This window comes from Oenanthe melanoleuca, chromosome 3, assembly GCF_029582105.1.
Source record: "Oenanthe melanoleuca isolate GR-GAL-2019-014 chromosome 3, OMel1.0, whole genome shotgun sequence".
Lineage (NCBI taxonomy): Eukaryota > Metazoa > Chordata > Aves > Passeriformes > Muscicapidae > Oenanthe > Oenanthe melanoleuca.
In genome coordinates this window covers 679748-696588 of record NC_079336.1, presented here as the reverse complement: position 1 = coordinate 696588, position 16841 = coordinate 679748, and the positions used below count along the sequence as shown (strand labels likewise).

Genomic DNA, 16841 nt, shown 5'->3' with positions numbered 1-16841 from the left:
TGGAACATTGGCCATGAAATGGGGCACTCATCATGAAATGGAGAATTGCCCAGAAAATGGAACATTGGCCATGAAATGGGGCACTCATCATGAAATGGAGAATTGCCCAGAAAATGGAACATTGGCCATGAAATGGGGCACTCCTCATGAAATGGAGAATTGCCCATAACATGGAGCATTCCCCATAACATGGAGCATTGCCCATAACATGGAGCATTGCCCATAGAATGGAGCATTGCCCATAACATGGAGCATTGCCCATAACATGGAGCATTGCCCATAGAATGGAGCATTGCCCATAACATGGAGCATTCCCCATAACATGGAGCATTGCCCATAACATGGAGCATTGCCCATAACATGGAGCATTCCCCATAACATGGAGCATTTCCCCATAACATGGAGCATTCCCCATAACATGGAGCATTTCCCCATAACATGGAGCATTTCCCCATAACATGGAGCATTCCCCATAACATGGAGCATTCCCCATAACATGGAGCATTCCCCATGACATGGAGCATTCCCTATAACATGGAGCATTCCCCATAACATGGAGCATTGCCCATAACATGGAGCATTCCCCATAACATGGAGAACTCCCCATAACATGGAGCATTTCCCATAACATGGAGCATTTCCCATAACATGGAGCATTGCCCATAACATGGAGCATTCCCTATAACATGGAGCATTTCCCATAACATGGAGCATTGCCCATAACATGGAGCATTTCCCATAACATGGAGCATTTCCCATAACATGGAGCATTCCCTATAACATGGAGCATTGCCCATAACATGGAGCATTTCCCATAACATGGAGCATTGCCCATAACATGGAGCATTGCCCATAACATGGAGCATTCCCTATAACATGGAGCATTTCCCATAACATGGAGCATTGCCCATAACATGGAGCATTGCCCATAACATGGAGCATTTCCCATAACATGGAGCATTCCCTATAACATGGAGCATTGCCCATAACATGGAGCATTGCCCATAACGTGGAGCATTCCCTATAACATGGAGCATTCCCCATAACATGGAGCATTGCCCATAACATGGAGCATTTCCCATAACATGGAGCATTCCCTATAACATGGAGCATTGCCCATAACATGGAGCATTCCCTATAACATGGAGCATTGCCCATAACATGGAGCATTGCCCATAACGTGGAGCATTGCCCATAACATGGAGCACTGCCCATAACATGGAGCATTCCCTATAACATGGAGCATTGCCCATAACATGGAGCATTTCCCATAACATGGAGCATTCCCTATAACATGGAGCATTGCCCATAACATGGAGCATTTCCCATAACATGGAGCATTTCCCATAACATGGAGCATTTCCCATAACATGGAGCATTCCCTATAACATGGAGCATTGCCCATAACATGGAGCATTCCCCATAACGTGGAGCATTCCCCATGAAATGGAGCATTCCCCATAACGTGGAGCACTGCCCATAACATGGAGCATTCCCTATAACATGGAGCATTGCCCATAACATGGAGCATTTCCCATAACATGGAGCATTCCCTATAACATGGAGCATTGCCCATAACATGGAGCATTTCCCATAACATGGAGCATTTCCCATAACATGGAGCATTCCCTATAACATGGAGCATTGCCCATAACATGGAGCATTCCCCATAACGTGGAGCATTCCCCATGAAATGGAGCATTCCCCATAACGTGGAGCACTGCCCAAGCACTGTGAGCTGGACATGAAGGAACAGCCACTTGCACCAGCTCAGAATCCAGATGTTTATCCTCAGCATGCAGCCAGCAGATGTGTTCAGAGCACAGCTGCTGAAGTTTGGGAGCTGTGAGTGTACCTGGCATCCCAGCCATGCACACAAACACTGGGATGGATCCCAGACAAGAGAGGGTCAGAGGGAATTCCAGATTTCCGGGGCTGGAAGGGACCTCTGGAGATCCTCCTGGAGCAGGTGGGTTGGAAACATCTCCAGAGAGGGACACTCCACATCCTCCCTGGGCAGGATTCCAGGCTCTGTCACCCTCCCTGGACAGATGTGGAGGAGGAACTCCTTGTGCTCCAGCTCATGGCCACTGCTCCTTGTCCTGTCACTGACACCACTGAGCAGAGTCTGGCACCATTCCCTGAAATCCCCCATGGAAATACCTGTGTGCACAACCCCTGTGGGGCACTGTGTTCACAGACTGGGGAACATGGAGCCTCCTCATCCTCCCCTCCCCAGCTGCTTTCAGCTCACAAACATCAGCACAGCTTTGGTCCTGGGAGGTCTGACTTACCCACACTCCCCCCAGGGAAGGAATTTCAGAAGTCACATGAAAGTACAGCTCAAATCTACGTGTAAAATAACAATCTCTGTGCAGCAAGAAGGCTCCAGGTTCCTGCTGACACCACCTACACTGTCACTAAGGTCCCTGAGACCACAGCTTCAACACAAGCACTTACTTCTTCCAGAAAAAAGAAATTTGATAGTTTTGTTATTCCAGCAGCTAAACCTTACACAAGGCTCCCACAAACAAAACAAAAGAAAATGAACAAAGGAACTGTTTTAGTGATGTTTTATGCATACCAAGAGACAAGAGAGACAATAAGGTTTTTATTCATAAGGTACTAAGGGGGAAAAGAGGAAATGAAGCTCTAGCAAGAAACAGAACTTCCATCAGAGCTGCTCCCATGCAGCAGCAACCTCTGCTCAGTGTCAGTTAATTCCAGGTTTGAGGGCTGATTTAATTCCCTGCCATTACATCTTTCATTTTCCAATATACTCAATTAACTCTGGTCCAGGCACCTTTACCAGCCTCTATTTTTAGGGAGGGCAGCACATGGAGCAGCTGCACGTCCTCATGATCCCATGGTCAGGAGCCCAGCAGGTCCCACACCCAGAATCACAGCAGGGAAAAGTCTGGACTCCAGACAGCCCAGTCTGCAATTGGAATTCTACTCTAAACCACCAAGGCCATGAATTAAATATGTTCAAGTTCAATTACAGCCAATTAAATCAGTTTTCATGCATGTCTCACCCTACTTAAGCTATATTTGTTAGCTAGAAAATAAATACAGTACACGAATCTGCTTTCACATAGACTGCTATTTATGAAACACTGAATTTGTCACTACTTGCTGCAATGGTAACTTTGCCCTTAAATTACATAAAAATAAAATTCAAGTTAACACTTATCCTGACTAATTTATACTCAGCAGATGGACAAGACAGATAACACATAAATGAAGGGAAGTGAATTCATTCAGAAAAGCATCAGCTTTACCAAAGAGGAGGTGCTGTTTTGGGGAGCTCATTAAAGGATTCAGCCACTCATGGAATCACTGAATCCCAGAACGGTTTGGGCTGGGAAGGATTTTACAGCTCAACTTTTTTCCATGGGCAGGGACACTTTCCCCTGGACCAGGTTGCTCTGAAAGGACTCATGTGATGACTGACTGCTGGAAAAGCTGTTTGTGTCCTTCCAAACACAAAACAATCCCATTATTTCTGAGAGCCCCAAGCCAGGCTGCAGAGAGCTCTGTCACTGCTGGCACCAGCACTGCCACCCCACATGTGACCTCACATCACTGCTGCTCACACTGGCTGGGGCCAGGCTGTCAGCCTTGCTGGGTGACATTTCCAGGCTGACTGAGGACACACCTGATCCAGGACACTGCTGTGTGCAGCATGTTCCCTGAGAGGCTCCAGTGATCAATACATCAACAACAGGGTGTTAACAACCCAACAAGGTGTTAATGAACAGCTGCACATCCTGGGGATGTTCCCAGCAACTCAGAAAACTCACCATTGGAAAAGCCTCTCATTTATTAACCCCTCAGCTCAATGAAAGCATGGCAGCAGGTTCTGATCTTGGCTTTACACCAAGTTCTAGGAGTGTAGGGCAATTCCTACACCCTGTGCCCTGCTGCAGCCTCCCCATCCCTCCACCTCCCAGCAAAGGCTTTTCCTTCCCTGAGCTTTACTTACAACAAGGTTTTTGGGATAAATGTTGCAGATCTTAGTAATTTTCAAGCTGGAGGCGAGTCCTGCTGTGTGCCAAGCTCTCTATTTGTGCATGTATTTCATATTTCAGGACTTTACAGTAGACTTTCAAAAGTAAGAGTCACAGATCTTAAATATCTTTGGAGATATATAGCAAAAAAAAATCCCCTTTAGGTACAGGATGCTCTCCTGACAAGTAGCAGTCACCGAAGATCCTGCAGTAATTTTCTCAAGGCCGAAAGGATTTAATGGCTTTACATGCAGGAATAGCAATGGAGAAAAAGAGGTGCAAATCTGCCTTAGGGCACTGTGTGACCATGAGAGAGCCTCCAGCTCTCAGCTCTTGGAGGAGGTCAAATATTGGAACACCAGATGTTTCCAGCCAAGCCCTGAGCTCCCCAGCAAGAGAGATGATGAGGGGCAGAGCTCTCAAGTTCATCTACAGGGAAAAACCTGGAAATAAAGGCCCATTGTTATGATATTGCCCCGAAGCATGACATTTATCAGGAAGTTTTATCACCTTTTTTAGCTATTATTGATACTGTAGCAGTCCAACTGAACTCAAAGGAAAAAGCCTGAGAAACAGGAATAATGTGCCTTTGAAAATGTGGAAACATCTGCAAGAATGTCACAGACACACCTAGAATCACAATTTCTTGCTACCCAAAACACAGGCACCTCCTGAGGCAGCACTGGAGGCTGTGAGACTTGTTTGGATTTTTTAGTTTGTTGTGTTCTGCAAGGAGGATCACAGAACTCCAGAATGGTTTGGGTGGGAAGGGACCTCAAAACCCCCCCAGTGCCAGGACAGGGACACCTCCCACTGTCCCATTGCTCCAGCCCCAGTGTCCAGCCTGGCCTTGGGCACTGCCAGGGATCCAGGGGCAGCCACAGCTGCTCTGTCACCCCGTGCCAGCCCTGCCCACCCTGCCAGGGAACAATTCCTGCCCAGGATCCCACCCAGCCCTGCCCTCTGGCAGTGGGAGCCATTCCCTGGCTCCTGTCCCTCCATCCTTGTCCCCAGTCCCTCTCCAGCTCTCCTGCAGCCCCTTCAGGCCCTGGGTTCTGCCTGGGTTTGGTGGTGAGGATAAAATGAGGTTGACACTGATCATAACAGAGAAAACTTGATGTGGGTATTGAGGAAAAGCTGTGTTGCAGGTGGTGTGTGACTGGAACAGAAATGCAGAGGTGCTGGCACTGCTGTCCTTGGGGCAATGAGAGACCCCAGACAAGCCAAACTAACACAGCCCTGCAGTGAGGTGAGAACCCAAAGTGTGCTCCCCAGGCTGCCTCAGTCTTGCTGCTGGTCCTGGGTGCCAGGACAGGACCTGAGGTGGGGATCCCACTGCCCAGTGTGTCAGAGCTGCTCTGGATCCCACCAAAAGCCCTGCTGATGAGGATCCTTATGACCCTCAGAGCATCTGACAGTGGCCACCAGCTCTGAAAGAGCTTCTGACCCTGCAGGTGGGGGAGAAGCAGAGTGAGGAGGTCCAGAGGAGGTGTGCTCCTGCTCTGAGCAAGTGCAGCTGGTGTCACCAGCAGCTGCCTGAGGTGACACAAGGACTGTCAGTGCTGTGGTTTGGCACCCTGGGGCTGGTGGGGCTGCTGCTCCAGCTGCTAGCACAGCTCTGCTGCACCTCAGCTCTTTTCCTGTAAACCCTGATGCTGCTCTCTGACACAGTGCAAGTGCCAGCTTGGAACAACCTGGGATAGTGGAAGGTGTCCCATGGCAGGGGTGGAATGAAGATCCCACATTTAAGATGAATTTGAATGTTCCTTCCAAACCAATGCATTTTGCCATTCCATGACCCAAACCCAGGCAGCTCCATCTGCTGTTCTCTGGCTGGGTCAAGGTCTCACTGGGACACATCCCCAAGGCTGGGACACATCCTGAACCTGGGAGTTTTAAACTTTCTGTGCTTCCTGACACTGACCCTCAGAAGAACACTGCTTTTGACTTGAGGCCTTAAAGAAAGCTTCCAAATTTGAGAAATAAAGTCAAAGTCACTAGTGTGTAGTTAAAATAAATGTATGTAATTTCACATGGTAGAGAGTTTTAAATTTAGGGTTTTCAAAAGGTATGGGACAAAACAGAGATTCTTGAGTGTTGTCTCCTTCTTCCTTCTTCTTCCTTCTTCTTCATAATTTCAAGTAGTAGTGTTTAGACTGGATAAAAAAAATCCCAGAGTGCAGGTCACAAATGTTTGGTTATTGAGTCAAAAGTATAAATAATATAAATGTTAGCTCTTAATTACAACTAAGTTCACCTTCATTTTCTCACTTTTAGCCTAATAACTAGAATTACTAAAAACCTGTCTGTACTTTAGAGAAGATTTAATAAACAACTAAGTCCAAAGAAGAAATCCATCTCTTGAGCATTCAATCCTGACTCTAAGCAAAGGCAGAAGGAAAAAGCAAACCACTTTCACAATCCCACTTGGAGAAGGAAGAGGAGAGGATGGATGAGACACAGCCTGCAGCAAGCCTTGGAAGGTGTGAAATCAATCTTGCTACCTGAGGAACTGGAAACTTCTAGGTACTGCTAGCAGCACTGCAATGAGTTCAGCTCAGACATTTATTATGGATCTGCAGTGATTAAAGTGCAGTGCCCTCAGGGAAGTCACCTGCCCTGGTTTGGTGGTGAGGAAGGACAGGTACCACGGCCATGGTGAGAAGGAGATGACACCTGGCACATAAATATGTCACCAACAGGTGAGTTTCTATGTGCAGGTGCTCAAAGTCAATAACTGAGCACCTGAAGGGAAATGTAAAATCACCTTTACTGTAGAACATTACAGTGCTTGAGACCCACTCAAGACACAACCATCTCAGGGGCAGAATAGCTTCCTGGGACCAGGAACAACTTGTTCAGGGACTGTGGTCAGGAAACAGAGGCAAGAGTTTGCTCTTTCAGGTGCAGATGAGCATGACAGAGCCCAGCTTTCTGAACCTTCCACAAATCCAGTGGTGGCACCTTAGGCTGACCCAGCCCAGGTCAGCCACCCACCTGGACATGCTGAGATGACACCTGAACTTAGCAGAGCACCACCCACCTTTGGAACCACGGCTTTTAAAGGTTCTGAAGCTCAGTTCTGGGTCAAGAACGTGCTGATCCCAGCCCCAAAGGAACTCCCAGGACCCACAGCAGCAGCATGGTTTTGGGAAGAGAGCATTTCCAGCACTCCTCCTAGTCCAACAACAGCTTCAGAGGATCCAAACATGAGAGCACACCAGTTTGAGAAGTATCCTTGAGGAAAAAGCTGTACAGGTATGGATATCACTGATATCAGAAATTCCACACCCCAAGCAAGCAGGCCTCTCTCTGGGAGCATGAAGTCAGATTTTGGAAATGCAAGACACAAACGAGTGTTTCTCCAGGTTAGAGAGAACAGTCACAATCCCAGTGGGAGAGAAAGCCTGGAGTTGTTTTAGCTACAGAACAGAACCAAAACATGCAGAGACTTTAGTTAAACCCACACAAGACTTGTAGTGAAACCCACACAGAAAGGAAAACCCACACAGAAACACCAGACATTCAAGAGAACTTGCAAGAGCAGCTCTGGTCTCTCCCCTGTTCTCCAGAACCAGACAGGGAACTCCCTCAGCACCAGGAATTTACAAGGTGCTTTTTCACAAAGCTTTTCTCAAGTACCTTACCCCCTTGCAAGAGTTGCACAAACCAAGGCTGAAATCCTTCTCAAAAAGCCATGGTGCAGAACAGGCAGTGGCTGCCACTGCTGGAGAATCTGTGCAAGCTGCTCTGCCCCCATGTCCTGTCTGGGCATTTCTGGGATGGATTTCCTGGCAGAGCAGCCCTCTCCCAGGCAGCATCATCCCGAGGTTCTGCAGCTCACTAACAAGCAGGGACACGCTGGCTCTCCGTGCTGCAGGGAGGAGGAGCAGGGCACCCAGGCAGGGAGGGAGAGCCCACACCCTGCTCAGGGCTCCAGGCTGCAGGGACAGGGAGCAGGGCATGCCAAGGCAAAACCTCTCACAGGCAGCACTGCTGGACTACAGGCTGCAGCATCTGCATAAAACCCTTCAAGTTAGGGTTGATTCTTCCTATCCCCCATGAGGTTTTCATCAATGGGCTCTCAACTGATCCCCTAATTAAATATCAGTATTGACTTGAAGAGTGGAAAAGATCAAGTGTTTTCTCAGGATAAAGAGAATTTCTGAGTCACAGGATGTATGGGTGGAAAGGGACCTTAAAGCTCATCCCATTTCACATCCTGCTATGTGCAGAGACACCTTCCACTGTCCCAGGGTGCTCCAAGCCCAACCTGGCCTTGGACAGTTGCAGGGATCCAGGGGCAGACACAGCTTCTCTGGGCACCCTGTGCCAGGGCCTGCCCACCCTCACAGGGAAGAAAATTTTCTGCAGGAGTGTAAAAGATTTTCTTTTGAAAGACATAAACCAAGGAGACGAGGAAATCACTTCTCTGCACCTCCCAGTTTTGTTTATCACTCAGCAAGGCACTAAAAATGAATCACTGGCTACTTAAAACAAAGGCTGTGTTCCTGTTTAGGAGCTCATGAACAAGTTTCTCCTGACACCAACACACATTTTGTTTGGCCTCTGAAACCTCACATGCAGCACACAGATCATACAGCCTGTCACAAGGAGCTACAGGCCTGTGCTCCAAATCTGAACACACCCTAGAAAGTATCAGTGACTTCCTAACTCTTCATCTCTGTCACTGCTCAAGTGACAGCTCAGTCCCCTCCTGGAAACAGTGCTGGTGTAACTGGAGCAGCCAGCCTGGGCACTCTGCTTCCCCTGCTACTGGTGTGCTCCAGCACATTTGGGGAGCAGCTGCCTGAGTTTCAGCTACACATCCTCAGTGTGTCAGTGCAAGGACAGAGCAGCAGCAGGGCTGCCAGCACAGGACTGTGCCCAAGGAAGAAGCAATGCAGCCTTCGTGTCCTTCACTGCTTTGCCTGAGGCACTGACAGCAACAGCACCAGGAGAGGAGCAGGCCCAGTTTGGGGTTTGTTTCATACTGGAGGCAGGGAGGAGGGAAGGCCTGGAACTGCTGCCAAGAGGTTTCTTAATGTGGAACTGCAACCAGAAAGTCAACTCCCATGGGGAACCTCTCAGGGCCAGGGCAGTGCCTGTCCCCTGTGCTGGCACTGCTGGGACACCTCCAGTGCTGGGGGCAGCTCTGGGCCCCTCCTGACAGGAGAGCCCTGGAGGGGCTGCAGCGAGTCCAGGGAAGGGAACGGAGCTGGGGAAGGGGCTGGAGCCCCAGGAGAGGCTGAGGGAGCTGGGAAAGGGGCTCAGCCTGGAGAAAAGGAGCCTCAGGGGGACCTTGTGGCTCTGCACAACTCCCTGCCAGGAGGGGACAGCCAGGGGGGGTCGGGCTGTGCTGCCAGGGAACAGGGACAGGACAAGGGGCAATGGGCTCAGGCTGGGCCAGGGCAGGCTCAGGTTGGACAGCAGCAGCAATTTCTCCATGGAAAGGGAGCTCAGGCCTTGGCAGGGGCTGCCCAGGGAGCTTTGGAGTGCCCATCTCTGGAGGTGTCCAGGGAAGGGCTGGATGTGGCACTCAGGGCTCTGGGGGAGGGGATCAGGCACAGCTGGACTGGATGGGCTGGGAGGGCTTTTCCAGCCCCAATGATCCTGGGATTGTGAGTACAAGCACCACCTACTCTGCTGTTTCCATGTCCCCTGCTGCCCTATCACTCCACCAGCAGAGATTTGGAGGGTAATGTAAGGAGCCCCATCAGGGAACTGATCCAGCTCAGCTGAAAAAACAGCCACGTTACACAAAGAACTTTCCAGGCAGCTCAGTTCCTCAGCTCCTCACCACAGCCATCCCCAGCTTCTCATCAGCTCTGTGAGGCGTGTGCAAAACTGCTGCTCATTATCACTGCCCTAAATGACAAAAAAATCCCCACTCACACACAAAAGCCCCAAAAAACCCTACTAAACGAAACCAAAACCAAACCACCCTTCTTGTACAGTAATTTGGCCCTCTCCAGGCCAAACAATACTTGTCCAGCCTCCAGCAGCCAAGAGCTGAGGGGATTCCTGAGCTGCAGCCTGCATCCAGAGCACAGCATCTGATGGCTCCACTTCCATTTTCTACTTTCATTCTGAACCTCCCATCTTTTCCACTCCAAAATTCCCCTGGCAGCCAGTTCTGCAGCACAGCCACCTCCAAGTGGAAGTGACTTTGGCCTCTCCTGCTGCCTGATGGGTTCAGGTGGTGGGGATGACTGAGCAGGAGTTGGGATCAGGGGGCTTTGATGGGTTTATTGGGATTTTTCCTTGTCTGATTCACCTGACTCCACACCAGGAGTCAGACTGAGCCTGGCCACAACATGAACACAACTCACAGCTGCTGCTGCTCCTGTAGGCTGCAGGTAGGATACAAAAATGGGATATAATAATGGAATCATGGAAAGGTTTGGGTTGGAAAAGCTTTTCCCTTAAAGCTCATCCCATTTCACCCCCTGCTATGGGCAGAGAGATCTTCCACCAGACCACACTGCTCTGAGTCCTGCCCAACCTGGAACATTTCCAGTGATGGAACATCCACAGCTTCAGGGAACAGCAAGCCAGGACTTCCAACTGTTGTAGCAACCCCTTGTTTCCCTGAATCCTGAAATTACCCGTTCTTCAGACTTCACTGCAACCCCTGCACAGCAACAGCATCTGCACCATTCAAATCATCATTTGTTTCCCAAAATCTGCCAAGTTTTTCCCCATTCTCTACCTGGGGATCCTTCCTTCCTTCCAACATTAATATATCACAGTCCTGAGTGACAAATCTCCCAGGATGCATGAACAATCTTGGATTTATTACTTGAGGACTAATTTTTTAAAACTTCACTGCATCAATGTCCTGATAGGAAGCAATTTCAAAGCAAGTGGTTCCAACCCAAAACCACTTCTAATAAAGGCAAAAGAAAAAATTAAAAATAATAATTTCATCCAAGTAGTTTTCCTATGCTTCCATATTTAAAGTAACAGCTTTGCATGCTCTTATCACAGCTTTGATTGTGCTCAAAATAAAACAAATCTCAAAAATCACTGTTTTTTATCTCTGGATTTGCAGACTTGCAGCCAGGTGAGTAAAGCTCAGGAATACAAAATACAGCTGCAGCTCCAGGAAGGATTAAGATCCAGGGAAGTTTTACCTCCATCAGGAGCACTGGGGGGGAATCTCCCAATGCTCATACACCCTTTGTTCTCCTCAGCTATTACTAAAGATTTCATGGGAAAACATTTTTTGTGACTCATCTCCATTTGCATTGGACTTAGTCAGACAACAGTGATTACATGCTTAGGCTCAGTCCTGGCATTCAAATTTTCCAGCAGCCATCCTGGCCAGAAGAGCCTCCCTCCCCACCTGTTCCCAGGTGCAAGGCTGGACCCTGAGGAGCTCCTCAAAGTGTGCACAGCTCCTATGGATCCTTCATCCACAGCTCACTTCAAACCATCAACAACCTGACACACTGACAGCCAATTAAAAGATATTGAAAGTTAAGATCTCAAGGATATGCTGCCTGGAAGTGACTTTTCCTAACATTTTCAACATTTAAAATGAAGACAATGTGCTGGCAGCAGGAAGAGCACCAAAATGAGGAGCATCACCTCTGCCAGAGGGGCAGCTGCAGCCACCCACTGACCCAGCCAGGAGCACCCCTAGAGACAACTGAGAAGTCCCCACAGTCCTCAAAACCAAATCCCATAAAAATGATTTCTGCACTGCAAAATCGCTGAAGAACAGTTAAAATTTAAAATGGCTTGTGATGGACCAAGCCTTCCCAGATTTATTCCTTTGGTACCTGCAAACAGCAGGGCAGTGCTGGAGGCTGAGGCTCTGCCCTCTCCAGGGAGGTTACAATGACTCTGGGATTTCTTGCAGAAATGCCATCTGGAATATTTATAGTGCCTGGGATGGGGCAATGAAATCACTCACACTGGCACCTCAGCACATCCAGGAGCTTAACTGCTGCTTTAGCAGGAAATATTAGATTGAAGTGACTCAAAGTGAGAGTATGTCAAATTACAGGGACAGTAAGTTATATCCAGCAGCCAAAATGGATCAGGATTATTCAATGTGCAAAGATGAAATGTGAACAGAAGTCACTAAGGTGAAGTAGAAATGCTCTATTAATGTGTATTCCCTTACCTATGCAAACAGGCTTTTGGTTTTAGAGAATTAAAATCTTTTCCCCACACATCCTCCTTAGACAGAGACCAGCTCCAATATTCCTTGAGATCCTTCTTTTCCTTACAAACTAAAGACTGAGCCTTCCAGTGCCTAAAGGGAACCTACAGAAGAGCTCAGAGGGACTGGGGACAAGGATGGAGGGACAGGAGCCAGGGAATGGCTCCCACTGCCAGAGGGCAGGGCTGGGTGGGATCCTGGGCAGGAATTGTTCCCTGGCAGGGTGGGCAGGGCTGGCACAGGGTGACAGAGCAGCTGTGGCTGCCCCTGGATCCCTGGCAGTGCCCAAGGCCAGGCTGGACACTGGGGCTGGAGCAGTGGGACAGTGGGAGGTGTCCCCATGGCAGGGGTGGCACTGGGGGGGTTTTGAGGTCCCTTCCCACCCAAACCATTCCAGGATTCTATGAACCAGTCCCCCCCAAACACTCCAGGACACTTGATGTGTATCCCAGGCTGCTGGCAGAGCTCTGAGCAAACCCAGAGGCAGAGATCAGAGCTGCTGGGGTTACTCAAACACAGCAGAGCCTCAGCCAAGGATCCAGTCACCTCCTGCCACCCACTGTGTACACAAGGGCTTTGGAAACCACATTTCCTTGTTGCTACAGGTCAAAGACTTCAACACAGGTTGTCCCCGAAACTCTGCTCTTCCAGCTGCAAAACCACCCAGAGCAGCAGGGGGGCTGTGCTGGGATTTCCCACAGCAGGGACCCCGTGGAAAGGCCCTTTCCAGGCTCCTGCATGGCCACTGCTGCTGCAGGGCCAGCCTGGGGAAGCGTGAGAGCTGCTGTCACCAGTGGGAATCTGAAATCCCATTTTCAGCCAGACTGCTGCATGCCTTGGGAATAATGCAGAGGGAACTGAGTGAACCTGGAGAGCTCAGGTGTTTGGATTCTTCCCTCATGGATGGGCTGTTTTTCCCAAGGCACTAATGGAGAGTCTCCATTTCAACTGATATTGTCTGCTCCATATTTCCACATCAACTTATGGAAGGACTATGGAAACAACACATTTTTAAGGCATCTTTGGGCAGTTAAACACCACACAGAAAATCCATTTGTACCCCCAACACCTGCCAAATTTCACTGTGAAGACACAAACCTGACTCACCAAACAGTAACCAAAGGGTTCCACAGCTACCATCTCCAGACCTTTAGTTCAGAATTCAGGGAATAAAACACCTCTGCTTTCCAGTTTAGGCACTCCAGAAACAAACAGCCACTGGTCTTACTGATGAGAAACACTTCCAAAACCTGCATGTGCACACTCCCTACTCAGCTTGGTGACACTCCTCTTGAAGGCCCCAAAACTGCAGAGTTAGACCAACAACTAATACTAATTAACAAATTACTAATTACTAAAAGCACAGTTGTCTGGAGCAGGAGCCACTGTGTGCCTGCTGACTTCTTAACTATGACGTTGACTATTTTTAACTTTGGGAATTGAAATAAACCTTCCCAACGAACTCCAAAGGCAAGGAATGTCATGTGATCCCAGCGAGGATCTGCCAAGCAGTGCCAAAATACACCCTGGCCACAGCAGCAAACCCATCTGGCCTCCCAGGGCCAGGGTATGTCCTGGGAAGGGACAGCATTAGCAACTGTCACACAACCCCCCCAAAATTCAGCAAAACACTGAGTTGGGCCCTAAGAGGTTTTAGATAATAACTTTCTCGACACTTAGCTGTCACAAGGATTTTTTTTTTTTAACTTTAAATTTCTCAAGCCTTGCTTAAGTGACTATTTTTATGTGCTATAGTCCGAGGTGCAATTTCTGGGTGATGTTTCAACACAGATGAGGAAGTGCACAAGGGTGAATTCACACCCAGCACTAAGATCTACAGACACTCCACGTTCCCTCAGTGAACACCTGCATGACCAGTGATTTAAGGGATTTACAGCAAACACAAAAGTCAGATCCAGTTCAAACACCTCAAAATAATTTTCTTTTTTATCCAGATGGAGGTATCTGCATATGCTACACCAGTGGGTGCTGCAAGAAAGCCGAGACAGGAATTACTCTTAATTTCCAGAGCCAGTCACCAAGAAGGTGAGAAGCTGCTGGCCTGAACTCTTCATCTGCAAAACAAGATGCTCAGGAGAAGGAAAAGGAAACCCTTTAATACACCTGGGATGGAAGGATTTTGGGTACCAGGCCTGTGCCATGGCACAGAGAAGGCATAGACACATCCCTCTTTCATGATGTCAGAGCAGCTCTACCTTGCTCTGCGAGGAAGGGCTGGACCCAGCTTTGCCAGGAGCCCGGCCAAGGGGGGAAGGACAGCTTTGTTGGGCGAGAAAACAGACCCCACCCACGAGCGCGATCGCTTCAATATCGCCACATCAATAGCGGTGCAAACACGGGGCCGGGCATCCCAGCGCCCCGCTGCCCGCAGGGACGGGGATTAGCGCTGATGGAAGGGGCCAGGTGGGCTCCCAGGCTGGCACAGGGACAGCCTGGGTCGCTCAGGGTCACCCAGAGCGAAGGGAGCAACCACAGGCAGCCTGCCCTGCAGCGGGGGCGAGGCGGCGTCGGGCGGCACCGGGGCGGCTCTGTGTGCAGGGCCAGGGGACAGCACGGGGACCGGGGGGGACACGGGAATGGGGCTGGGGGGTGTCCCTGGGGGGACACAGGATTTGGGCTGGGGGGTGACACAGAAACGGGGCTGGGGGTCCCTGTGGGGAAAGGGGGGGGGGGAGGGTCACAGGGGATTGCTGATGGGGGTCCCCCAAATAATACAGGGGATCCCTGGGGGGTGACACAATAACGGGTGAACACTGGGGGTCCCCAGGGGTGACACAATAACGGGGCTGGGTGAACACTGGGGGGTCCCCGAGGGTGACACAGGAACGGAGCTGGGGGGTTACGGCGGTGGGAATTGGGGGGTCCGCAGCCCCCCCCGTGAGGAAAAGCACTGACCAATGGTGGAGATGAAGGTGGTGTTGAAGGCATCGTCGGAGAAGCGGAAGAGGACGCAGGTCTTGCCGACCCCCGAGTCCCCGATGAGCAGCAGCTTGAAGAGCAGGTCGTAGGTTTTCTTCGCCATGGGGGAGGGCGCGGCGGCCGCCGCCGCCCCTCCTCGCCGCCTCCTTCACCGGGCCCGGCCGCTCCCGAGGGCGGCGGCGACGGCGGAGGACGAGGAGGAGGAAGAGGACGAGAGCGAGGAGGAGGAGGAGGGGGCCCACAAAATGGCTTCCTGTGGCGGGGTGGCCTCGCGCGCTCCCCGCGCCCGCGGCTCCTCACGGGGAGGCGGCGGCGCCCGCCCTCATAACCCCGCGGCGCGGCCGGCTCCGCTCGGCTCGATGGGCCCCGCTTCTCGCCGGCCCTTCCCGGTTCTCCCCCGGGGCTCGCGGCGGCTCCTCAGAGGCGCTGCCGAGGCTGCGCGCGCCGCCTCCCCCGCCTCACGCACCGCGCAGGCCCGGCGGGGGCGCGCGCGCACGCCGCTGTGACGTCACCGCGCGCGGCGGGGCGGGGCGGCGGGGCGGGTGACGTCACTGCGCGGCTCCGGAGCTCGTTTATTTTGTGCGGCTTTTGCTTTGATTCGCGGCCCGGGGCTGCCCGGAGGTGGAAAAGCTCCGGAATCTCATGGGGTTTGACGGGCTCAAGTGCTGGTGCTGCGCTTGGGTCGGAACCAACTCTGGAATCGATCCAAGCTGGGGATGAGCAGAGGCAGAGCAGCTCTGGGGTGTTCATGGGTGAGAGGCTGGATGTGCCCTGGCCCTGAAACCCCTCACAGGCCTGGGCTGATCCCCCAGTGTGGGCAGCAGGAAAGGGGGGATTGTGCCCCTGTGCCCAGGTGAGACCCCACCTGCAGAGCTGCCCCAGCCCTGGGGATTCCAGCAGCACAAGGAGCTGGAGCTGCTGCAGAGCCCAGAGGAGCCCCAGAGCTGCTGCAGGGCTGGAGCCCCTCTGCTCTGGAGCCAGCCTGGCAGAGCTGGGGGTGCTCAGTGGAGAGGAGAAGGGTCCAGGGAGAGCTCAGAGCCCCTGGCAGGGCCTGAAGGGGCTGCAGGAGAGCTGGAGAGGGACTGGGGACAAGGATGGAGGGACAGGAGCCAGGGAATGGCTCCCACTGCCAGAGGGCAGGGCTGGGTGGGATTTTTTGGAACCAATCCTCGGATATTCCCCGCTCTGCCCCGCTCAGGTGCGGTCATCCCTAAATCCCGGGTCCGCAGAACCCCCGCGTGATGACGTCACCGACGGCCGCGCGAACCCGGGGGGTGCCGGCCCCGCCCTTGCGCCGGCAAAAGCCCCGCCCCCCGCTGCGCTCTCTGCGCTCCCATTGGCTGCGTTCGCCTCCTCCCCTGGGGTGGGAGTGACGTCATCGCGGGGAGGGCAGAGCGCGGCGGCGGGCGAGGCAGGAGGCGCCCCCTGGCGGCGCAGGCGTGAGGGGGCAGAGAGCCGTGAGGGGATCCGGCCCGGAGCGGCGGGAGACCGGAGACTGCCGGCGTGGTGAAAAGGTTTTGGGGGGAAGGGACATCAAGGACCAGCTCATTCCACCTCTGCCATGGCAGGGACACTGCCTCAGGGCTGCTCCCAGCCCCAGTGTCCAGCCTGGCCTTGGGCACTGCCAGGGATCCAGGGGCAGCCACAGCTGCTCTGTCACCCTGTGCCAGCCCTGCCCACCCTGCCAGGGAACAATTCCTGCCCAGGATCCCACCCAG

At 51.7% G+C, this 16841-nt stretch overlaps 1 protein-coding gene across 1 annotated transcript in view; it reads right to left on the bottom strand.

The window, feature by feature from the left end:
* RAB10 (RAB10, member RAS oncogene family) overlaps window positions 1–15556 on the bottom strand; it is a 42596-nt gene extending 27040 nt beyond the window's left edge. Inside the window, exon 1 of the mRNA XM_056487317.1 lies at window positions 15100–15556. Coding sequence (XP_056343292.1) covers window positions 15100–15226 — 127 coding nt within the window. The 5' untranslated portion in view covers window positions 15227–15556. The remainder of the gene's footprint in view (window positions 1–15099) is intronic.
* Between the last annotated feature and the right edge of the window lie 1285 nt (window positions 15557–16841).